Source organism: Carcharodon carcharias, chromosome 2 (assembly GCF_017639515.1).
Source record: "Carcharodon carcharias isolate sCarCar2 chromosome 2, sCarCar2.pri, whole genome shotgun sequence".
Taxonomy (NCBI): Eukaryota; Metazoa; Chordata; class Chondrichthyes; order Lamniformes; family Lamnidae; genus Carcharodon; species Carcharodon carcharias.
Window position 1 is genome coordinate 24,885,029 of NC_054468.1, and position 22,186 is coordinate 24,907,214.

The window sequence follows — 22,186 nt, forward strand, 5'->3', positions numbered from 1 at the left end:
CGGCTGAAGATGGTTGCAAATACTTCAGCCTTGTCTTTTGCGCTGATGTGCTGGGCTCCCCCATCATTGAGGACGGGGATATTTGTGCAGACTCCTTCCCCTGTTAGTTGTTTAATTGTCCACCACCATTCATGACTGAAGGTGGCAGGACTGCAGAGCTTAGATCTGATCCATTGGTTGTGGAATCACTTGCTGCTTATGCTGTTTGGCATGCAAATAGCCCTGTGTTGTAGCTTCACCAGGTTGACAGCTCATTTTTAGTTATGCCTGGTGCTGCTCCTGGCATGCCATTTTGCACCCTTCATTGAACCAGGGTTGCATCCCTAGCTTGATGGTAATGGTAGACTGGGGCATAGGCCGAGCCAGGAGGTTACAGATTGTGGTGGAGTACAATTCCGCTGTTGCTAATGGCCTACAGCGCCTCATGAATGCTCAGTCTGGAGTTACTAGACCTGTTTGAAATCTATCCCATCACACGGTGATAGTGCCACCCAACACCATGGAAGGTATCTTCAATGTGAAGGTGGTACTTGTCTCCACAACAACAGTGGCCACGCCTACCAATACTGTCTTGGTCAGATGTACCTGTGACAGGTAGATTGTTGAGGTAGAAGTCAAGTAGGTTTTTCGCTTTTGCTGGTTCCCTCACCACCTGCCACAGACCCAGTCTAGTAGTTACATTCTTTAGGACTTGGCCAGTTTGGTCAGTAGTGGTGCTACCAAGTCAGCCATGAAGTCCCTCATGCATTTTGTGCCCTTGCCACCCTCGGTGCTTCCTCAACAAGAATAGTGATTCATTAACTGAGGGGGTGGCAGCACAGTTGGTGGTAATTGTTGTATAAGGGTTTGGCACATATAGTGTTAATGTGGGGTCCAGTACAGTGCCGCTCACACAGTGATGTAAGGGAACACATGACTACACCTAAGGGTCAGTCTAGTGTTAGACAGAGCCATGTGCACAAGCAAGCATGGAGACATCTGCTAGCTTGAACCCTTTACTGTATATATTTACATAGTTCTTGTAGTTAATAAATACCTATAGCTAACCTACTTAAGAGTACGAAGACTTCATTAAGACCTACCGAACGGCATCCAACATCATACAACAGTAATCAACAGGATATTTTCTTGCCTGTTTGACCTGATGCCATTAGGCTTCATCGGGTGCAGAGTCAATGCTGGGGACTCCCAGGGCAACTCCCTCCTGATTGTAGACCACTGTGCTACCACCTCTGATGGGTCTGTGCTGCCAGTCAGACAGGACGTACCCAGGGATGGTGATGGTGGTGTCTGGGACATTGTCTGTAAGGTATGATTCTGTGAGAATGACTATGTCAGGCTGTCGCTTGACTAGTCTGCGGGACATCTCTCCCAGATTTGGCATAAGCCCCCAAATGTTCGTGTGGCAGTCTTTGCAGGGTCAACTGGGCTGCGTTTGCCGTTATAATTTCAGATGCTTAGGTCAATGCTGGGTGATCCAGTTTCATTCTTTTTAGATTTCGTAGAGGTTTTATACAACTGTGTGGTTTGCTAAGCCATTTCAGAGGGCATTTAAGAATTAACCAGATTGCCTGATTGGTGTAATTCAAACATAGAGTTATAAGAAAGATGGGCACAGATTTGGATGGCGACAGCAAGTTCAAGGACTTTGGAAAGGAGGGTTGAAAAAGGGATGGTAATTTGCAAAGGCAAAGGGGTCAAGGGTGGGTTTTTGAAGGAAAGTGGTGAAGATGGCAGTTTTGAAGGGGAGGGGAATAATACCTGATGAGAGAGAAAAGTTAGCAATATGAACTAACACAGGAGCCAGGCAGTGAAGTTATGTGGGTTATAGATTGGAGGGAGGAGGAAATGGCTTTCATGCATGAGATGAAGGAGATAGATAAGAAACTAGAGAGGGATGGTGGGCCTTTTTCTGTGCTGTAGACCTCTATGTCTCTATGGATGGGGTTAGCTGGGGGCACCCCTTAAACTTGGCTCTTGCGGTGCCTTTGGGCTTAGCAAAAGGGAATGTGTCACAACAGGGAGAATGGGCACTCTATATCACTCAACTATATCACTCAAAGTCAAACAGGATTTCTCAGTAGTTTGGTTTGAAGACCTCATGCCATAGTGACATTTTTTGTGGTGTTTAGATACCCAGCTGATCCGAAAATGTGTGTAAAAACAGAAAGTGTTGGAAACAGGCAGCAGGTCTGGCAGCATCTGTGGAGCGAGAAACAAGAGTTAACGTTTGGAATCCAATATGACTCTTCTTCGGAACTGAGGAGAGGTTATGCTGTCGAGAAAAAGGTTGGAGGAAGAGGGGGCGCGTTGATTTTGCTAAATGGTCTGGTACTGAGTTTTCCTTTGGGATAAAAGAAGCGCTTGATGAAAAGGTGGGGCAAAGTTTAAGAAACAAACAGCGATTGGTTCTGCGAAAGCTGGAGCCCACAAAGCTCAGCTGAAGAGGTGGCTGGGGGGGGGGGGGGGGGGGGGGTTGCGCGGGGTGGTGTGGGAGATGTAGTCCTGGCGGCGCGGGCTTTGCTGGGGAAGGCGGGGAGCGCGGACTACAGCGCCCAGGGGGCAACGCGGCGGGCGCCTGACAGCTGGCAATGTATCTAACGGAGCGGAGCCCAGCGCAGGAGCGGAATCCTCAGGCTGTATCTCCACATTCAAATCAGGAAAGATGTCCACGCAAGCTGGGGCGGAGAGCACATCAGGCCGGCACGTTGCAGAAAGTCATCGGCAAGAGTCGGCGCAATTGCTGATCTTTAACTTCTTACTGATTCTCACTCTCTTGACAATTTGGCTGTTTAAACACCGGAGAGTCCGCTTTCTGCATGAGACTGGCGGGGCTATGTTCTATGGTGAGAGCAAAGTATAAGTTCCTGTGTTAAATATTAGCAAATTGAAATCCAAGCCCGTGTTGTTTAGCTTAAAGAAGTGGAAGGAGCAGTAAATGTGTTCAAATGTTCAGTTAAGTGCCTTTATTGCCCCACAAAGAACCGACAGGTTGACCCTTTACAGCTTCAGCAAACAAAAAAGAAACACACAGCGTCAATTCTGTCATTGGCTGGGTTACAAGAGATGAAATGACAGAAAGGAGTGGGCTGTGTGCTTTTACTTCACTGACGATGTGCCCAGGTGTCTTATTAAAACAAACACACGGCCCTGGCGCTGCTGCAGTCTTTTCAATTACTTTCCGACACGTTTCCCCTCCAACTGACTGGGACCAAATGTATCTCTCTGCACAGAGAGACGTGGCACCCACAGTTCTGTTTCATTAAAACGGGCTGTCTGCAAATGTGGGTGGAGGTGGGGGAGGTTGTTTTATCGTTTTTAAAACGGACAGTAAAAGTTTCATATTCGGCGGGGTGAGATAAGGAAAGTGCAGTAGTACACTGCTGGGAGTCTGGACTGTGGAACTGCCCAGGAACAATATTAACTATAGCTGCACTAATAGAACACGAATTCAGCGTTGACAGTCAGCAGAGGTTAACCAGTAAATGTACTGTGGGCCTCCTCTGGAGCACAAAATTGGCGAGCTCAGGATATGCAACTACTAATCTCGGGATCCGCCCAGATGTCCTTGCTCCTTCATGACCTTCTCACTGGCAATGCTAACTGCCACTGAGAACATCTCTATCAGTTCACTGTTGGGGCATGGGGGTTCATGTGACAAACCTGGGTGCTCACCACTGTGCTAACTGAAAGGATAACCTGGCACTGCCTGCTTGCAGCACAGCATATTTTTAACAGAGAAGGACAACATCATATAAAACCTAAGTAAAATGTGATGGAGGATTTATATCTCTCTAAATTGGGGGGGGGGGGGTGGGGGGGTGGGGAAGGTGGTAGAGGAGTGAAGGGGGTGAGTAACTCTGTGAAATGCTCCTTTGTGAATTGGATGTTCGAAGGCAAACTCCTTCTGTAAATTGGGAGTTAGAAGAAAATTCCCCTCTTGAATTGGGGGAGCAAGTAGGGTGAGTGTGTTCAGTACAGGCAACTGTGACTGTTCAGGTGTTTTTTGGTGAAATGATAGTCTGGCTGGTCTTTTAAATATGCATAGATTGAAATGTGGCTTTATATTTTAAGATAAAAATCACAAATTGTGGAATTTGTGAAAAGCCTTAAATAAATTAAGAGGCACCATATTTTGTGCAGAAATCCTAAATTTCACAACAGAGTACACCTCTTGGAATGCATGCAGAGACTGGTTTGGAAGGTATTTGGCAGGAGTCTGTGCAGTTCAAGATGTATTTAGCCTGGATTATGCAGTCAGCAGCCAATCATGGATGTTCACTGCTGCCCTCAATGATCTCATAATCTCTGTGGCGGGGATTTTCCCTTTCCCACCAGCAGTTTAAATTTGGCACCAATCAAGGGGAAGTCTTGGCATGCAGCAGCAGTGATGTCAGTGAGCTGGTCGGCAACCAATCATATCGTGGTACTCACACAGAGCAAACCAGGGAATTAAAATCACTTAAAACTTTCACTTCTCATGTAAATGTTCTGATAGCGAAATAAATTCTATGTCTGTATTCAGATAGAAGCTAAAACAAAGATAAGCTTAAAAAAAAATTCACATTTAAAATTTTTTTTAAATCATCATGGAAAAATTTGACAATCTGCAAACATTAAATCACTTTTTCAGGGCCAGTGGGGCTGTTCAAGAGTAACTATGAAGTTAGTACACTGTTCAAAAATCCAGTTAAACCTCATTCAACAAAGTGTAAAAACCTCCAAGGTTTTTACAGCACAAAAGTGGAAGGTTTCACCAAATCATGATTGCGAGGGAGATTGCAGTTTGTGGAAACCTCTACATTGTACCCTATGGAGCAGCATGGGCTCAGTGATAGCAACTTCTGGATTTCTGCATTATTTTGTACATGTGCAAACTCTTTGAAGTTGCTTTCGGTTTCAGGGGAGTAATGAGGGAAAATGCTTACAGTTTCTCCATCACTACCAAAGCAAAAGCCAGGCCATAACAAAGGCCTTTCCTTGAATGTAATCAAATAGCCTCAATTGACTCCTTCATCTGAACCTACCTTGTGACCACCCAAATTAAATATCCCAGCTCTTAGCTGCACCAAATTTGGGACAGTAAGTGGATAACAGTGACATTCGGTTGTTTTACTTATCTATGTTAAACTATTTATGACAAAGGTTGTTTATAAAACAGTAGGGAAGAGAGTGATATGTCCTTGGCATCAAGACAGAGGTAGAAGAAATGAGCTGAGGAGGTCCTGTACTCAATCCAAATCCTATAATGAGCTACATGGGCTTGAATAGCTTTTTACATTCTAATTGTCTTAGCTTTCACTCACATTTGGAATCATGCAGTAATAATTACTTACCTATTGCACAAGTTCCTTTTTATGTGCCCGGCTGCCCTTTCTTAGGGTGATTTCTATGTTCTTGTTGCACTCTCACCTCAATTTCCAATTGCACTGTCATGCTTCCGCTCAGAAGGAACTGTTAAAATTGGAAATATGAGCCCTTTGGATAAATGCATGAAAGTATAATTATTCCCTTGGGTCCTTGCTTGATATAAGAGCTGTATAGAATAAAATTCATAATAATAATTGATAAAATACTTCAACAAATTTCTATTCCTGTATTTTTAAGATGGTGATGCAAAACAAGTGATATTGGATAGGTTGTCCATTATACACAGTGCCTGATATCCAGTTACACTGCAGTCAATGAAATTAAATATCTGGTGCTGCATATAATTGGCAGCCAATCCGATACTACCAGGTTTGCGCAACCACCTGGGGCAAAGTTCTAAACTACAGGCTTCAAAGAATAGAATAAAAATAGTGTGGCTCAGTGCTCTCTGTTAAAATTAGTACTTCTGTGTTTTTTTGTTATTTTCTCCTCTTCAGGTTTCCCCACTCTCCTACTGAGGTGATTTATTCCTACACTTCTTTTTACGTCACTTTGGAATCAGTTATTGGGAAGTGTCACAGGAGAGACTGGCCCACCACATTGCTATTCACCCTATATGTAGGCACCTCAGCTGCATGTGTCAACCCCCAACAGCCTGCAGGAAGAGTTGAATTAGCTCACCAGCGTACTGACCAAGCTACTTGTGGTCTTATGGGCTTTTATAACTTCCTTGTTCATTCGTTCAAATGCTGAGAGTAGTAGTGTCGTTAGTTTGACAAAACCATTAAACTCTATAGTATACTAACATTTAAAATATTATCCCTAAACAAGCAATGAGGCACTATTGATGAAGTATTATGTGTGAGAGTTGCTGACGTCTGCTTACATTTATTGTAACCCATAAGCTGTTGATCAGGAAATATATTTGTTATTAAGTGTGTATTCAGTGGTAATGTTAAGATTGTGAAAAGTTGAAAATCAATTAGTTATGTATTTCTTAATCTCCTTAGGCCTTATAATGGGACTGATCCTCCGTTATGCCATTCCATCCCCTGACCCTGAAAACAGCATTGTTCATAATTGTGAGAATGTGACCAAGAGCCCTGGTACCTTGCTGCTGAATATTACAGACCGGCTGTATGAGTATGAGTATAAGCGCGAGATTGACAAACACAATGTGAATAATCGGCAGGGAAATGAAATACTTCGCAAGGTAAGGTTTCAATGAAAGACCCACCATTTAGTTGTAATGTACTGTTAAATTGCAAGTGACATTACTTGGTGCAGAGTATCAAGGATATAGAAAGGTAGTTGTCACAGAGTTCAGTTGATGTTACAACTATGAGAAAAAATCCAACTGATATCGCAATGCCCAAATTTTTAGAACGCTGCATATGTAATACATGAACCACATTGCAGTCTTTCAGTACTATATGACTCACATTGCAATGATATGGTGGATTATTACACTGTTATTGCACACCCTATATCTTTATTTATCTTATTAAAGATCTTGCATATGTGCCCCTTCTGGTCTGCACAACTTGGCTTCCTTTTGTCATATTTCTCTCAAACATTTTACCTGTTGTAAATGTATACTTATAATGAGCTTTAATGTAAATTCATTGCTGTGATTGTACAATTTGGTAACAGGATTCCTACAAAGCCTTCACAATGCTTTCAGAAATTATTTTGTTCAAAACTAACATTTCCTATGTCCAAAATAAGGGTGTAAATAAAATATTTCACAATAATATGAGATTATTCACAATTATATGATTCTTTGAATTGTCTTTTGCGTCCTTTTAATGTCCTAATTGCAGGACTATAAAGTACTTAGCTTCTCCTGAAAGCCTTGGCATTATGGCTTAGTGTGTTGAATTTGGACTCTGTTATCTAAGCATGTGCATATATCAGCACTGTTCAGTCAGGTGTGGAAATGGAATATCTTTCTTTAAATCCAAATGCATTTTTCAAACTTGTTGGAAGAGAAAATATGAATCTTAAGACATTGTTTTAAAATGTCTTTTAAAATGTTTGTGTGTTAACGAGTGAGAAAGAAAGGGTTCTGATTACACATCCATTGTACCTAATGCTTTGCGTTCTATAAATTTAACATTTAGCTGAGAGAAGAAAGTGAGACACCAGGCGCAAAGGGAGGTGAGAGAGGAGTATTTCTTATCTAACTTCAGATTTACAGTATCCACAGAGTTTTGCTTTTTTTGTCTTATCTAAAGTTAGGCAACTACTTTATCTCAAATGTATTTTGTTGACAGCTAGAAAAAGTAATCTATTTAATTTTGCTATGTCAACTGACAAAACAAAATGGCAAGCTTTGGTTGTTAGATGCTTCCATAGAGTGAGTTTCTGAAGTCTCCTAACTCTGCCATCTTGTATGCATAATTTGTATTCATCAAATGGCCACAGACAGTGCAATGCATAATTGAATAGTAGACCATATACAGAATAGTGAAGACTTGGACAGTGTCTTAAACTGAGATTGAATTCCTGCCTTCTGAAATATTCCTAGCCAGTAGCTGTTTTACGTAAAGGTAACCAAATCATGCTGACTAGTGAAATGCAAAGTATTCCTGTACAAATGTTGTGAATGCTAGCAGACACATAGATTAATTGAACTGAGAAAGCAAATATTTGTACCAGAAGGATAACTAGGAGGAAGTCTAGAATTTTCACTGCGGGCAAATGAAAAGAAAAAGATCAGCTGGACACTCGAGCATGTTCCATACTAACATGGTACAATTTATGCAAAGCATGACCATGAATTTACATAGTTCATAATCATGTCTACCACAGTCAACCCAGCCAATTCTCTTTTGCATGCTGGCAGTGAATTTGTTCTCTCTCCATATTAACCAGCAACTTAGAAACATAGAAAATAGGAGCAGGAGTAGGTCTTAGCCCTTCGAGCCTGCTCCACCATTTAATCTGATCATGGTTGATCCTCTATCTCAACGCCATACTCCATACCCTTTGCCTTTAGAGTCTAGAAATCTATCTATTTCCTTAAATATATTCAATGACTTGATCCCCACAGACGTCTGTGGTAGAGAACTCCACAGATTCACCAGCCTCTGAGTGAAGCAATTTCTCTTTATCGTAGTCCTAAATGGCCTACCCCATAACCTGAGATTGATTCCATGTTCTAGACTGCCCAACACGCAGAAACAACATTCCTGTCAGAATTTTATGTTTCAATGAGATTTCCTCTCATTCATTTATACTCAAGTGAATACAGGGCTAGTCGACCCAATCTCTCCTCATACAGCAATCCTGCCATTCCAGGAATCAGTCTGGTGAACCTTCGTTGCACTCCCTCTATGGCAAGTATATCCTTTTTTAGGTAAGGAGATCAAAACTGCACTTGGTGTGGTCTCACCAAGACCCTGTATAGCTGCAGTAAGACATCCTTGCTCTTGTACTCAAATCCTCTCACCATGAAAACCAAGATACCATTTGCCTTCTTAACCTGCATGCTTGCTTTCAGTGATTGGTGTACAAGGACAGCCAGGTCCCTTTGTACATCAACATTTTCCAACCTATCACTGTTTAAGTAATACTCTGCCATCCTGTTTTTCCTACCAAAGTGTATAACTTCACACTTCCACATTATACTGCACCTGCCATGTATCTGCCCACTCACTCAATCTGTCTACCCACTCAATCAACCTGTCTACATCGTCTTGAAGCCTCTTAATATCCTCCTCATATTCCTACCAAGTTTTGTGTCGTCAGCAAACTTGAAAACATTACATTTGGTTCCCTCATCCAAATCATTAATATATATTATGAATAGCTGGGACCCTGTAGTACCCCACTAGTCACCGTGTGCCACTCCGAAAAAGGCCCGTTTATTCCTACTCGCTGTTTCCTGCATGCTAACCAATTCTCAATTCATGCTAATATATTACCTCCAATTCCATGTGCTTTAATTTTGCATACTAACCTCACACATGTGACTTTATCAAAAGCTTTCTGAAAATCTAAATACTCCAGATCCGCTGGTGGTCCCTTATCTATTCTGCTCGTTATGGTAAAAAGAATTATGGTAAATTTGTCAAATATGATTTCGCTTGCATAAATCCATGTTGACTTTGTTTAATCCCTTTGATATTTTCTCAGTGTCCTGTTATCACATCCTTTATAATAGATTCTAGCATTTCCCTACTACTGATGTTAGGATAAATGGTCTACAATTCACTATTTTCTTCCTCTTCCTCCCCCCTTTTATAAATAGTGGGGCTACATTTGCCACCCTCCAGTCTGCTGGGACTGTTCCAGAATTTACAGAATTTTGGAAGATGACAACCAACATATCCACTATTTCCATGGCCACTTCCTTTAGTCCCTGGGGTATAGATTATTGGGCCCTGGGGATTAATCAGCTTTCAGTCCCATTAATTTCTCCAGCATTATTATTTTTTAGTATTACTAATTTCCTTCAATTCATCCTTCTCACTAGACCTCTGGTTCCCTTGCATTTTTGGGAAGTTATTTGTGTCTTCTCTGAAGACAGAACTAAAGTAGCAGTTAAATTGCTCTGCTTTTTCTTTGTTCTCTATTATAAATTCTCCCACTTTGGATTGTAAGGGCCCTATATTTGTCTCCACTAATCTTTTACTTTTTACTTATAGAAGTTTTTACAGTATGCCTTTATGTTCCTTGCAAACTTACTCTCATATTCTATTTTTCCCGTTTTTAATCTATCTTTTGATCCTCCTTTGCTGAATTCTAAACTGTTTCAATCCTCAGGCTTGCTACTTTTTCTAGCAACTTAATATGACTCCTCTTTGGATCTAATACTATCCTTAATTTATTTTGTTATCCATGGTTGGGCTGCTTTTCCTGTTGTGTTTTTGCGCCAGAAAGGAATGTATAACTGTTGCAAAGCATGCATTTGTTCCTTAAATATTAGCCATTGCCTATCCACTGTCATGCCTTTTAATGAAGTTCCCCAATCTATCTTAGCCACTCATGGCTCATATCTTCGTAGTTTCCTTTTGTGTAGATTTAGAACCCTAGTTTCAGATTGGACTACTTCACTTTCCATCCAAATGAGGAATTCTATCATATTATAGTCACTGTTCCGTAAAGGACCCCGCACAACAAGATTATTATTTAAAGCCTTCTCATTGCACAATACCAAATCTAGGACAACCTGTTACTTAGTTGGTTCCTTGACATACTGGTACACACTCCAAAAATTCACCCGCCACACTATATTGCTAATTTCGTTTGCCCAGTCTATTTGTGGATTAAAGTCATCCATGATTATTGTAGCATCCTTGTTACATGCATCTCTAATTTCCTGTTGAATGCCATCCACTACCTTACCACTGCTGTTTGGAGGCCTATAGACAACTCCCACTAATGTTTTCTGCCCCTTGTTGCTTCTTAGCGCCATCCAGACTGATTCTACATCTACATTTTCTGAGCCAATATCCTCTCTCACATTGCACAGATTTCATTCTTAACTAACGATGCCATGCCACCTCCTTCTCCATTTTGCCTGTCCTTTCTAAATGTTGAGTACCCTTGGATATTCAGTTCCCAGCCTTGGTTACTCTGCAACCGTGTCTCCTTAATCGTAATCATATTATACCTGTATACATCTATTTGCTCTGTTAATTCATCTACCTTATTGTGAATGCTCCATGCATTCAGATACAGTGCCTTTGGACTTATCTTTTTAACACTTTTACACTTTTTTTTGTACTATGGCCCCACTTGCTGCTTGCCCTTGTTTCCTCTCCCTTCCACTGTTGCTTTCTACTTTTCTGCCTTTCATTTCTATCTTTGTTTCCCTCTCTGTGTCTCCCCACTCATGTTCCTATCACATTGCCACTCTTGTTTAAATCTTGCCCTACAGTACTAGCGAATACCCTTGTGAGGATATTGGTTCTGGTCCTGCTGGGGTGCAACCCATCCAGCTTGTACATGTCCCATTTTCCCCAATACCTCAGGAATCTAAATCCCTCCTCCTACACCATCTCTGCAGCCACATGTTGATCTGGTCTATTCTCCTATTCCTGATCTCACTAACACATGGCACTGGGAGTAATCCTGAGATTACTACCTTTAAGGTCCTGCTTTTTAATTTATTTCCCAGCTCCCTATATTCTGCTTTTAGGACCTCATCCCTCTTTTTACGTATGTCATTGGTACTGATGTGGACCATGACCTCTGGCTGTTCATCTTCCCATTTCAGAATGTCCTGCAACTGCTCAGTGACATCCTTGACCCTGGCATCAGAGAGGTAACGTACCATCCTGGTGTCATGTCTGTGGCCACAGAAACGTCTGTCTGTTCCCCTGACGGTAGAATCCCCTATCACTATTGCTCTCCCATTCTATATTCAACCTCTCTTCCCCCCACCCTTGTGCAGCTGAGCCACTCATGCTGTCATGGCCTTGGCTCTTGCTGCATCCCCTTGAGAAACCATCTCCCTGTTAGCAGTATCCAAAACAGAAAATCTGTTAGAGAGGGAGATGGGCCCAGGGGACTCCTGCACTACCTGCCTAGTGCTTTTACTCTTTCTGGCAGTCACCCATCCCTTTTCTACCTGTGCACTCTTTACCTGTAGTGTGATCACATGCTATCCACGAAGATTTCATCCTTGCAGATGCTCCAGAGTGACTCCAGGTGCAGCTCCAGCTCTAAAGCGTGGATTTCGAGGAGCTGCAGCTGGAGAAACTTCCTGCAAACATGGTCGCCCTGGACACCTGACTTCCCACATCACACAGGAGGAGCATTCCACTTGGCTGAGCTGCCATGCCTTAACTTACCCTTAATTTACTCCCTTTACTTTTATTTCCTTTAGTTTAGAGAATATCAAGGACAGAAGAAATATTCATCAGGTCCCACTTACCAACGCCTCTGCTCTTCTTACTGAAGAAAGGTAGAAAATGAAAGGGTCCCTCCGTCCCTCTTCAGCAAACACCCTCTTTCACCAAACTCCAACTTAAGCACTCTAATGCAGCCCAAAACAGCATTCCAGTGCAGGCTTCGGTGTTGGTGAAACTTTTGAAACAATAATTCAAGACAAAATTATGACTCACATGGACAAATGCGGGTTAATTAAGGAAAGCCAGTACAGATTTCTTAAGGGAAAATCATGTTTAACTAACTTGCTGGAGTTTTTTGAAGAGATAACAGAGTGTTGGTGAAGGCAAACTGTTTCATAGATCAATGTTGCTGTGGGCAGAGCTGTTGATTTGTTGTACATGGACTTCCAACAGACTTATGAGCACGATTATAGCTCATGGAATAAAAAGGACAGTAGCAATGTGGATACAAAATTGGCTGAGTGACAGGAAACTGTAGTGGTTAATGTATGTTTTTCAGGCTGGAGGAAGGTTTATAGCAGAGTTCCCCAGGAGTCAATGTTAGGACCCTTGCTTTTCCTGATATATATTAATGACCTATACCTTGGTGTACTGGACACAATTTCAAAGTTAGCAGATACTAAACTTGGAAGTAGTGTGAACTGTGGGAAGGATAGTGTCGAACCTCAAAACGCATGAACAAGTTGGTGAATAGGCAGACAGGTGGTAGATGAACTTCTATGAGGAGAAATGTGAAACGATTCATTTTGGTAGGAAGAACATGGAGAGACAATATAAAATAAAGGCTATAATTCTAAATGGGGTGCAGGAGCAGAGAGACTTGGGTATATATGTGCATAAATCATTGAAGGTGGCAGGAGTAATTAATAAAGTGTGGTGAACTTGTATGGAACATTAGCTTAGCTTCGGCTTGAGTATTGCATCCAGTTCTCTGTGCCGCACTTAAGGAAGGACGTGAAGGCATTGGAGAGATTGCAGAAAAGATTCATGAGAATGGTTCCAGGGATGAGGAATTTCAGTAATGAAGATAGTTTGGGAAAGTTAGGACTGTTTTCCTTAAAGAATAGCAGCTTGAGATGAGATTTTATAGATGTATTCAAAATCATGAAGGGCCTAGACAGAGTTAATAGGGAGAAACTATTCCCACTCATGGAAAAATCGAGAATGAGTTGGGACAATTTTAAAGTCATTGGCAAAAGCGATATGAAAAAGAACTTTTTCACACAGCGAATGGTTAAAGTCTGGAGTGCGCTGCCTGAGTGTAGTGGAGGCAGGCTTGATCAAAGCATTCAAAATAGAATTGGACTGGAATCTGAAAAGCAACAATGTGCAGAGTTACAGGAGAATGCCACTAAGTGAATTGCTCAGTTGGAGAGCTGGTGCAGACATAATGGGCCAAATGGCCGCCTTATGCACTGTGACAGTTCTGTGATTCTAACATTTTCTCTGACTCGTTTCATGCTAATGATCCTATAATTTCCCATTGTGAAATGTGGATTTTTTTTTATAATCAGTTAATATTAACCTCTGTCCAGGCTTCAGGAACAATCTATGATGTCAGCAAACTGGCTCACTCAGCACAGCTTCCATTTCTTTGCACAGCTTTGGGTAAAAGCTGTCTAGATCAGCAACTCAATCTTATTTAAAACATCTATTCTCTTCCAGATCAAATGTGCATCTTCTTAAACAGTGACATATTTTCTGCAATACATGCTGCGTTAATGGTGGTGGAAAGACTTACAAATGTAAAGACTGATGCAAAGTTGCCATTTAACATTTCTAGCATTTCGTAGGGGTCAAGCCAAATTATTCAGAGACCTGATGCAGACCTTTATCAATCTCTGACTCCTAAGATAACTGGAAAAATATTTAACTGGAGAATTGAAATTAGGGCCTGTATCTACAATGGAACCATCTTTCAGTAGATATAAAAAGCACTACACATTCTGTTACTTAAAGTAGGGCCAAATGGGCCTGATTTTGTTGTCCTGATGTTGGACAAAACCACATCAGGTAATCCACCTCCACCACCCTCCCAGTCAGTGCATTCCAGACTGGTACCACCCTCTGGGTAAAAAAGTTTTCCCTCACATCCCCTCTAAACCTCCTGCCCCTCATCTTGAACTTACGTCCCCTTGTGACTGACCCTTCAACTAAGGATAACAGCTGCTCCCTATCCAATAGTTGAATCAGTATTTGCAGGGTGGACAAGTCCATATGACCCAGCATTTGTTTAGGATAATCCTAAAGTTACATTGATCCTTTTATATAGAAAGGACTGAGTTACTGATAAAACTTGTTTATTTCCATCTGATCCAGCTAAGTTTCTCGTCATTGGTAGCCCCCAGGGTGTTGGGGAATTCAGCAATGGTAATGCCATTAAACATCCAGGGAGATGTTTAGATTCTTTGCTGTTGATTGAGAATGTCCTGCTCATTGGCCAGGTTAGATTTGTTCTGCTTTTCATTGAACCTGACACACCAGGGCAATTTTCCACTTTCAGTGGGATGGTGCCAGTATTGTAGCTAAACAAGAACAGCTTGGTGAGCGACATGGCTATCACTGAAGTACAAGTCTTCATTTCTACAACTGAAATTTTGTTAGGCCTTAGCCTTTGCTATATCTACTGCATTCAGCCTTTCCTTGAAATCATGTGGGTTGAATCGAATTAGCTGAAGACTGGCTCCTGTGAAGATGGGGACCTCATGCGGATGCTGAGATGGGTTATCCCATCAGTACATTTGGCCAAAGATGGTCGCAAATGCTTCTGACTTATCTTTTTCACACCTGCTGGTCTCTCATCATTGTGGATGGGGATATTCATGGAATCTCTTCCTCCTGTTTTTTGTTTAGGTGTTCACCATCATTCACGATTGGATGTGTGAAGATTGCTAAGCTTTGATCTGATCAGTTGGTTGTGGAATTGCTTAGCTTTCTCTATAGCATGATACTGGCACTGGATATAATTAGGTTGGCACCCCATTTTCAGATGTACTTGGTGCTGCTTCTGGCATGCTTGTTGAACCAGGGCTGCTCCCTTGACTTGATTGTAATGGTAGAGTGAGGAATACGTCAGGACCAGAAGGTAACAGACTATGGTTGAATGCAATTCTGCTGCTGCTCATGCCAGATAGCACCTCATGGATGCCCAGTTTTGAACTGCTAGATCTCTTCTGAATCCATCCTATTTGGTACAGTAGTAGTTCCACCCAACACATTGGACGGTGAACACAGTGTGAAGACCTGGACTTTGTTTCCACAAGCACTATCAATACTTGCGTGGATAGATGTACCTGTGACAGGTAGATTAGTAAAGACAAGGTCAAATGGTTTTTTTCCTCTTGGTCCTCTGACCACATGTGCAGTCCAGCCTAGCAGATAGGTCCTTTTAGATTTGGCCAGCTCAGTCAGAAATGGTTCTGCGGAGCAACTCTTGGTCATTTAAGTCCCCCACCCAGAGTACATTCTGTGCCCTTGCCATCCTCAGCACTTCCTCCAAGTTATTATGCCACTGCCAATGGCTGAGTTAAAATCCCAGAGGGAAACTTGAAACAACTGTCATAGCCCATTTTTGCAATTTATGTTTCGAGATGCAGGCTTTGAATTCAGTAGTAATAAGACCATCGAGGCTCATGAGGTTTTTATAAAACTAAATTAAACATTTATTAATTAAAAGATTGTCAGCACATATATATGCCTCCAAATTACTACGATAATAACTTCTTTAAAAAAAAAATCCCCTAATTAACCTGACTTTCAGTTACATCTTAGTTAAGGCAACAGTAAATCACAGATTCAAACAGACCCAGGCAAAGCACACTTTGGACAATTGCATTCAAAATTAGTTTCTTTCAACTCTAGGTCCAGGCAGATAACGGCTTGAGACTTACAGACTGGAGGCTTTAGATCTTAGAATCCCTCTACTTTTTACCAACAGCCTCCTCTTCCTTTATACATATTTTCCTCTTTGAATGCAAATTTTCATTGTATCACTATGTCTTTTGAACTTTACCTCTTCTAATAATTAGACCCTTTCATAATACCCACTCTATTAGTAATCCTTGAAAAATAAACAAACATACTGTTCCTGAGCTTCACCTGGTTAGGTGTAGTATTTCACCCCCTCTCTTTGAATCCAAGCTAGTTTGTTTAAAGAAAAATACAAATTTCAACCATGTTTACCTAATTAACATTTCAAATCTACTCTTCTACAAATAAAAGCCTCTAGAACAGCTGGCTTTAATTCAATTAACACCCACACACACACACCACACCCACACCCCTACTAAGCTCTATTTTAAAATAATTTCCAATATCATTATCGACATTCTTATATCTTCTTGACATTCCCCTCCTTATCAAGAAGTGAACCACCATAATTCTAAAAGACAGCTTCATTTTTATGAACCCATCTTACACTATTACATTACCAGATGCCTGCATTAACATAACAATGCATACAAATCCTTGGTATCAGCAGAAATCATTCCAGTTCAGTGTCCAGGTTTTAAAATGTCCAATTTTCCCTTTAAGCTTCAAACTCTCGATAATGCAACTACAAACAGATTTTCTCTACCAGCAACATGTAGCACCTAATCTGTAGGTTAAATGACGGTAGTAATAAACCCCATCTGAATAGCTTTGCACTTTTGTCTCCATTTATCCAGAAACTTTAAAGGATTGTGGTCTGTATAAACAATTGTTTCTGCTAAATTGTTTGCCACATAGATTTCTAAGTGCTGCAATGTTAACACCAAGCCTAATGTCTCACTGCCTAATGCCTCCTTTTTAATTGTTGAATACCTTCTCTGTTGTGCATTCAATTTGCTTGAAAAATACCCTATCGGTTTTTCAATTCCAGTGTCATCTTCTCGAAATAGTATGGCCCCAGTGCCTATATTGCTTGCGCCAATGGCCAACTCACATGCTCTGTCTAATCTCTCTCTGAACATAATCGAGGAGAATAGTTTCTGAATTTTGACCCATCAGTTTTTCATGAATTAATTTCAGTTGTCCCCTTACCTCAATACCATAAACTAATTCAAAAGAGCTAAAACCAGTCGATGCATTAGGAGCGTCTCAGGGTGATAAGCTGTTGACTTAAATTGTTTTACCTCAAACCGTTCATTACTTCCATAAATAGCTGTGACATACAATCAGATCAGGGTTCAAATTTTACTTTCTTACGTAAACTGTATCTTGCAAAAAATTTTAGTTAACACTTCCACAGTCTTCTTTGTCATAATGTTTCTTAATGGTATTGCTTCAGGAAATCTGGAGGCGACATCTGTTATTGGCAGTAAATACTGATTTCCACTTTTAGTCTAAGGGAGGGGTCTTATACAATCAATCGTGATTTAGTAAAGGGTGGAATTGGAATTAAAGATGCTGGCTTAATCACTACTTGTGGTTTCCCTATCACCTAGATGTGTGACATGTTCTACAGAATGTGACTAAATCTCTATGCAATCCTGGCCAGTAAAAATGTCTTTGTACTTTTGCCTGTGCCTTTCTAATTCCTAAATGTCCCCACATTGGAGTTTCATGAGCAATCCTCAGAATCTCAATTCTATACCCAACTGGGATAACAATCTGATGTACCTCCCTCTGGTTTTCAATTGCTGAGACATGATCTGGCCCCCACTTTCTTATTAAAATATTACCCTTAGGGTAATAACATTCTGGAATATATTTTGCCTTTGTTTCTGAGTAAGCTGTCTGATATAACTCTTTTAATTGCAAATCCTTTTGCTGCAACTCAATTAACTGCCTTGAGTTAAACATCACAACTGCTTTTTCCTTTGCCGTGTCTTTCTGAACAATGTTATCAAACACAATGCCTGCTAATTGGATTTCAGTACCCTCTTCCTGCCTTTAAACTGCCTGTCCTTCTTGTTTTTCTTGTTTCAATCTATGTGCCTGTGACCTCGTTATCACAAAATCTGGAAACAATCCAGGATGCTGTCTCTGCAACATTTCTGTTGAAGACACCTCGACAGGCTGCTCAACTACCATTGGCATCACTGACATCTGTGGTCCAGCTATATCATTTCCCAGAATAAATTGAACCCCTGCAATGGGCAATTTTTACACTACTCCGACAGTCACTTCACCAATTTTCCACTTGCTCTTTAAATTTACTGCCCACAATCAAATAGGTTTAACATCTCCATGAACCCCACTTATTATCACCTGTTCCTCCTATACTCCCTCTGAACAAATATCGCTATCCCACAACACTAAGGATTGACTAGCCCCTGTGTCTGTGTCTGAATTTGAACATCTTTACTCCACCCTGCACACATGGAAAGACTTTCCCTTCACACACACAATCTCTAAACATCTCAGCAACCTGCTCCTCAGAACTCCTTTGAGTAAATTCTGAACACATTCCCACTTATTTACCTATCGCTGATTCTCCCTGTTCTACTTGAACACAAACCACTGGTCTTTCCCTGTGCCTGAACCTCAGAACCCACAGTACTCTTACTTCCAGTACTTTTCTGCACCACTATAATTCTAACAGATTTTCCCTGCAATTTCCAGCACACTGACTTTGTGTATCCTACTTTATTGCAATGAAAACACCTCAACTTTGGAGTGTCACTTCTACCTTTTATTCGGGGGGAAAAAACTTCCCGGGAATTTCCAGCTAATCCTTCTCTTCCCTGACTACGCACCTTCCTTTCACCTTCCCACTTTCTATCCTTTTCTGAATTAAAAGAGTGACGAAAGAAAGGTTTAACTCTATGAATTAACTCAATCATCAGTTATCTCTGCTGCATGTCTCTGAACCCTCTGTTCTTCAACATTAGTTCTCACTTGACTGAATCTTAAAAATTCTTCCCAAAGAATTGCTACTCTAAGAGCTGCATATGTTGTCTGTCTTTTTAATGCCTGTATCCATTGGTCAAAATTATTTTGTTTTACTCTCTCAAACTCAGTATAAGTTTGCCCAGGCTGTTTTCTCATATTCCTAAATTTCTGCCTGTATGTCTCAGGAACCAACTCATAGGCACTCAAAATAGCCTTTTTTTATCATAACGTAATTCACCGACATTTCTTCTGACAGCAAAGCATATACCTTATGTGCTCTACTCAGCAACCTGGATTGTAACAACAATGTCCAGTTTTCCTGTGGCCATTTCATATGTTTAGCTATCTTCTCAAATGAAATAAAGACTGCTTCAACATCTTTTTCCTCAAATTTTGGAAGAGCTTGTACAAATTTAAACATCTCCCCACTGGGTTTTAAGTTACAGGTTTTTTCATCATGAGAACCTGAGGTCTCTTTTCTTAACCTCCAGCTTTTTAAGCCAATGTTCTCTGTCTCTTTCCTTAATTCTCTCTTCCATTGCTAACGTTTCCCACTGGAGATCAAGTTTTCGCATTTCCATTTCTTTGTGAAACAATTTGTCTTTTTCCCTTTTTATTTTTCTGTTGCTTCTAGTTCCAGTTTTTTCATTTCCATTTCTATTTTCCTGTTTGTTTGCCTCCAATTCAAGTTTTCTCAGTTCCTTTGCTTGTTCAAATTCAAGCCTCTTCATTTCTAACTGAAGTCTCACTACCTCCAGCTGTGACTCACCAGTGTCAGGTATCACTTCCAACTTCAAATGCTGTGCTATCATTTCAACTATGTCTGCTTTCCTTGCACTTACAGGTAACTCCAATTGTAATTTATCTGTCAACTCTGTTAACTTATTCTTGGATATTTTCTGTAACCCAGTCAGTTATATCTTCTATTTCAAAAAAAAGATTTAGCCATGGATATAGCCATTTTTGCAGTCTCACCACTTCAAAATAACCTCACACCAACTCCTGAATTCAAAGTGCTCCTCGCACTCGTAACCTTAAGATTCACCAATTCCACAAAAAAAATCAAGGAATTTCCAATATGTTCACGGATGAGCCCCCAATTATTATGACACAGATGATGGTAAAAGCTGATTTGTTCAAATCCCAGAGTGATACTGGAAATAACTGTCATAGCCCATTTTTGCAATTTGTATGTTTCGAGATGCATGCTTTGGATTCAGTAGTAATAAGACCACCGAGTCTCATGAGGTTTGTATAAAACTAAATTAAACATTTATTAATACAAGAAAGGTTGTAAGCATATACATATTTCTACAAAATTACTACTATAATAACTACAAAAATCCTCTAATTAATCTGACTCTCAGTTACACCTCCGTTAAGGCAACAGTAAAACACAGATTTAAACAGACCCTTGGCAAAGCACACTTGGGACAGTGACTTTCAAAACTAGTTTCTTTGGGTCCATGCAGACAGTGGTTTAAGGCTTACAGCCTGGATGCTTTAAATCTTAGAATCCCTCTACTTTTTACCAACAGCCTCCTCTTCCTTTATACATATTTTCCTCTTTGAATGCAAATTTTCATTGTATTACTATGTCTTTTGAACTTTACCTCTTCTAATAATAAGACTCTTTCATAATACCCACTTTATTAGCAATCCTTGGGAAAACTAAACAACACGCTGGTTCTGAGCTTCACCTGGTTAAGTGTAATATTTTACTCCCTTTCTTCGAATCCAAGCTACACTAGTTTGTTTAAATAAAAATGCAAGTTGCCACCATGTTTACCTAATTAGTATTTCAAACCTACTTCTCTTCTATATATCAAAACCTCTAGACCAGCTGGCTTTAATCTAATTAAGACACACACACACACCCCTAAACTCTATTTTAAAATTATTTCTAATAATGTTATAGACATTCTTGTATCTTCTTGACACAAGTTCAACATGGAGGAGTACTGATTCACTAGCTGAGGGAGGGCAGTAGGTGTTAATCCTCAAGAGATTTCCTTGCCCATCCTTAACCTGATGCTATGAGACTCCATGGCATCTAGAGTCAATGTTAAGAACTTCCTGAGCCACTTCCTTCTAACTTTATACCACTGATGGGTCAGTCCTGCTGGTGGAATAGAACATAGCTAGGGATGGTGATGGAGGTGCCTGGGACATATGCTTGCATTTGTCTACCATTGGAACTCTTTGAATGCTCCATTCATAATTCCTAAGATAATCGATTAGTCTGTGTCAGCAGGCAGCAAACCTGGATAACATCGCATCTGGGGCTGAAAAGTGGCAACTTTTCTGTATATATCCATGCTGCACAAGACTCAGAAAATAACCATCTCCAAACAAAAAGCACCTGATCACTCCATCATTGGCGATGACATTTGTAGCTGATGGTCGCTGAAAGAAAGACACATGTCAAAGCTTTTCATCTTGGACTCATCAGGATATTAGCAAGAATACCAAATGTAAATGGAACAACAATTTCTAAGAATTTCTCATGATATTCATGAGAAGAGAGTGTTGATTCATTGGCACGTGGACTCTGATTGGTAGATGGACAATGCACCAGTTAACTGATGAATGAAAGTTAACTACCAAGCTTTGTTTAAATTCAAACCAGGCAGGTTGACTCTGGTCATGGCATTGCCCTGGGGAATGAACCAGAGAACAGCTGTCACCTATTTTGTTCAGCTGAAACAGGCACAATGTGTGCACATGTTCTTTCTGTCTGCAAAGAACAGGGCCCTGTGTGTTAAAATATGTAGCTTCTGGTCTGTGAAAGTAAGCTACACTGTGATAATAGTAAATTGGTTGTCAGTGTTCTTCTTAGCACATCAGGATTGTTTAGCAAATATTGTCCAATCACAGAATCACATCTAATACTTGACACTGTGTTTTGAGTTTTGCAAGCATGGGCTTGTTGGATATGGTCAGTACCTTGCCTGTTGCAAACAGCTGAACAGACATGCTGTTTGATACAATCTGCCAGTCCTTGGGATGTATAGCTTACGTGCTTTGCATCACACTAGCCTTGAAATTCATGTATCACATTACTCATTTGTGTGATAGGCAGAATGTCTTTTTGGCTTGATGGCTGCATCCTTTTAGTGGTGAGCAGCACTCATATT

General features: G+C 40.7%; 1 protein-coding gene across 2 annotated transcripts in view; it reads left to right on the forward strand.

Moving 5' to 3' along the window:
• Window positions 1–2,605: 2,605 nt before the first annotated feature.
• The window catches only part of LOC121268984 (sodium/hydrogen exchanger 9-like), a 368,207-nt gene continuing 348,626 nt past the window's right edge, over window positions 2,606–22,186 (forward strand). For both annotated transcript variants that reach the window (XM_041173300.1, XM_041173310.1), the window contains exons 1-2: window positions 2,606–2,846; window positions 6,381–6,583. In XM_041173300.1, coding sequence (XP_041029234.1) covers window positions 2,666–2,846; window positions 6,381–6,583 — 384 coding nt within the window. In that variant the 5' untranslated portion in view covers window positions 2,606–2,665. The remainder of the gene's footprint in view (window positions 2,847–6,380; window positions 6,584–22,186) is intronic.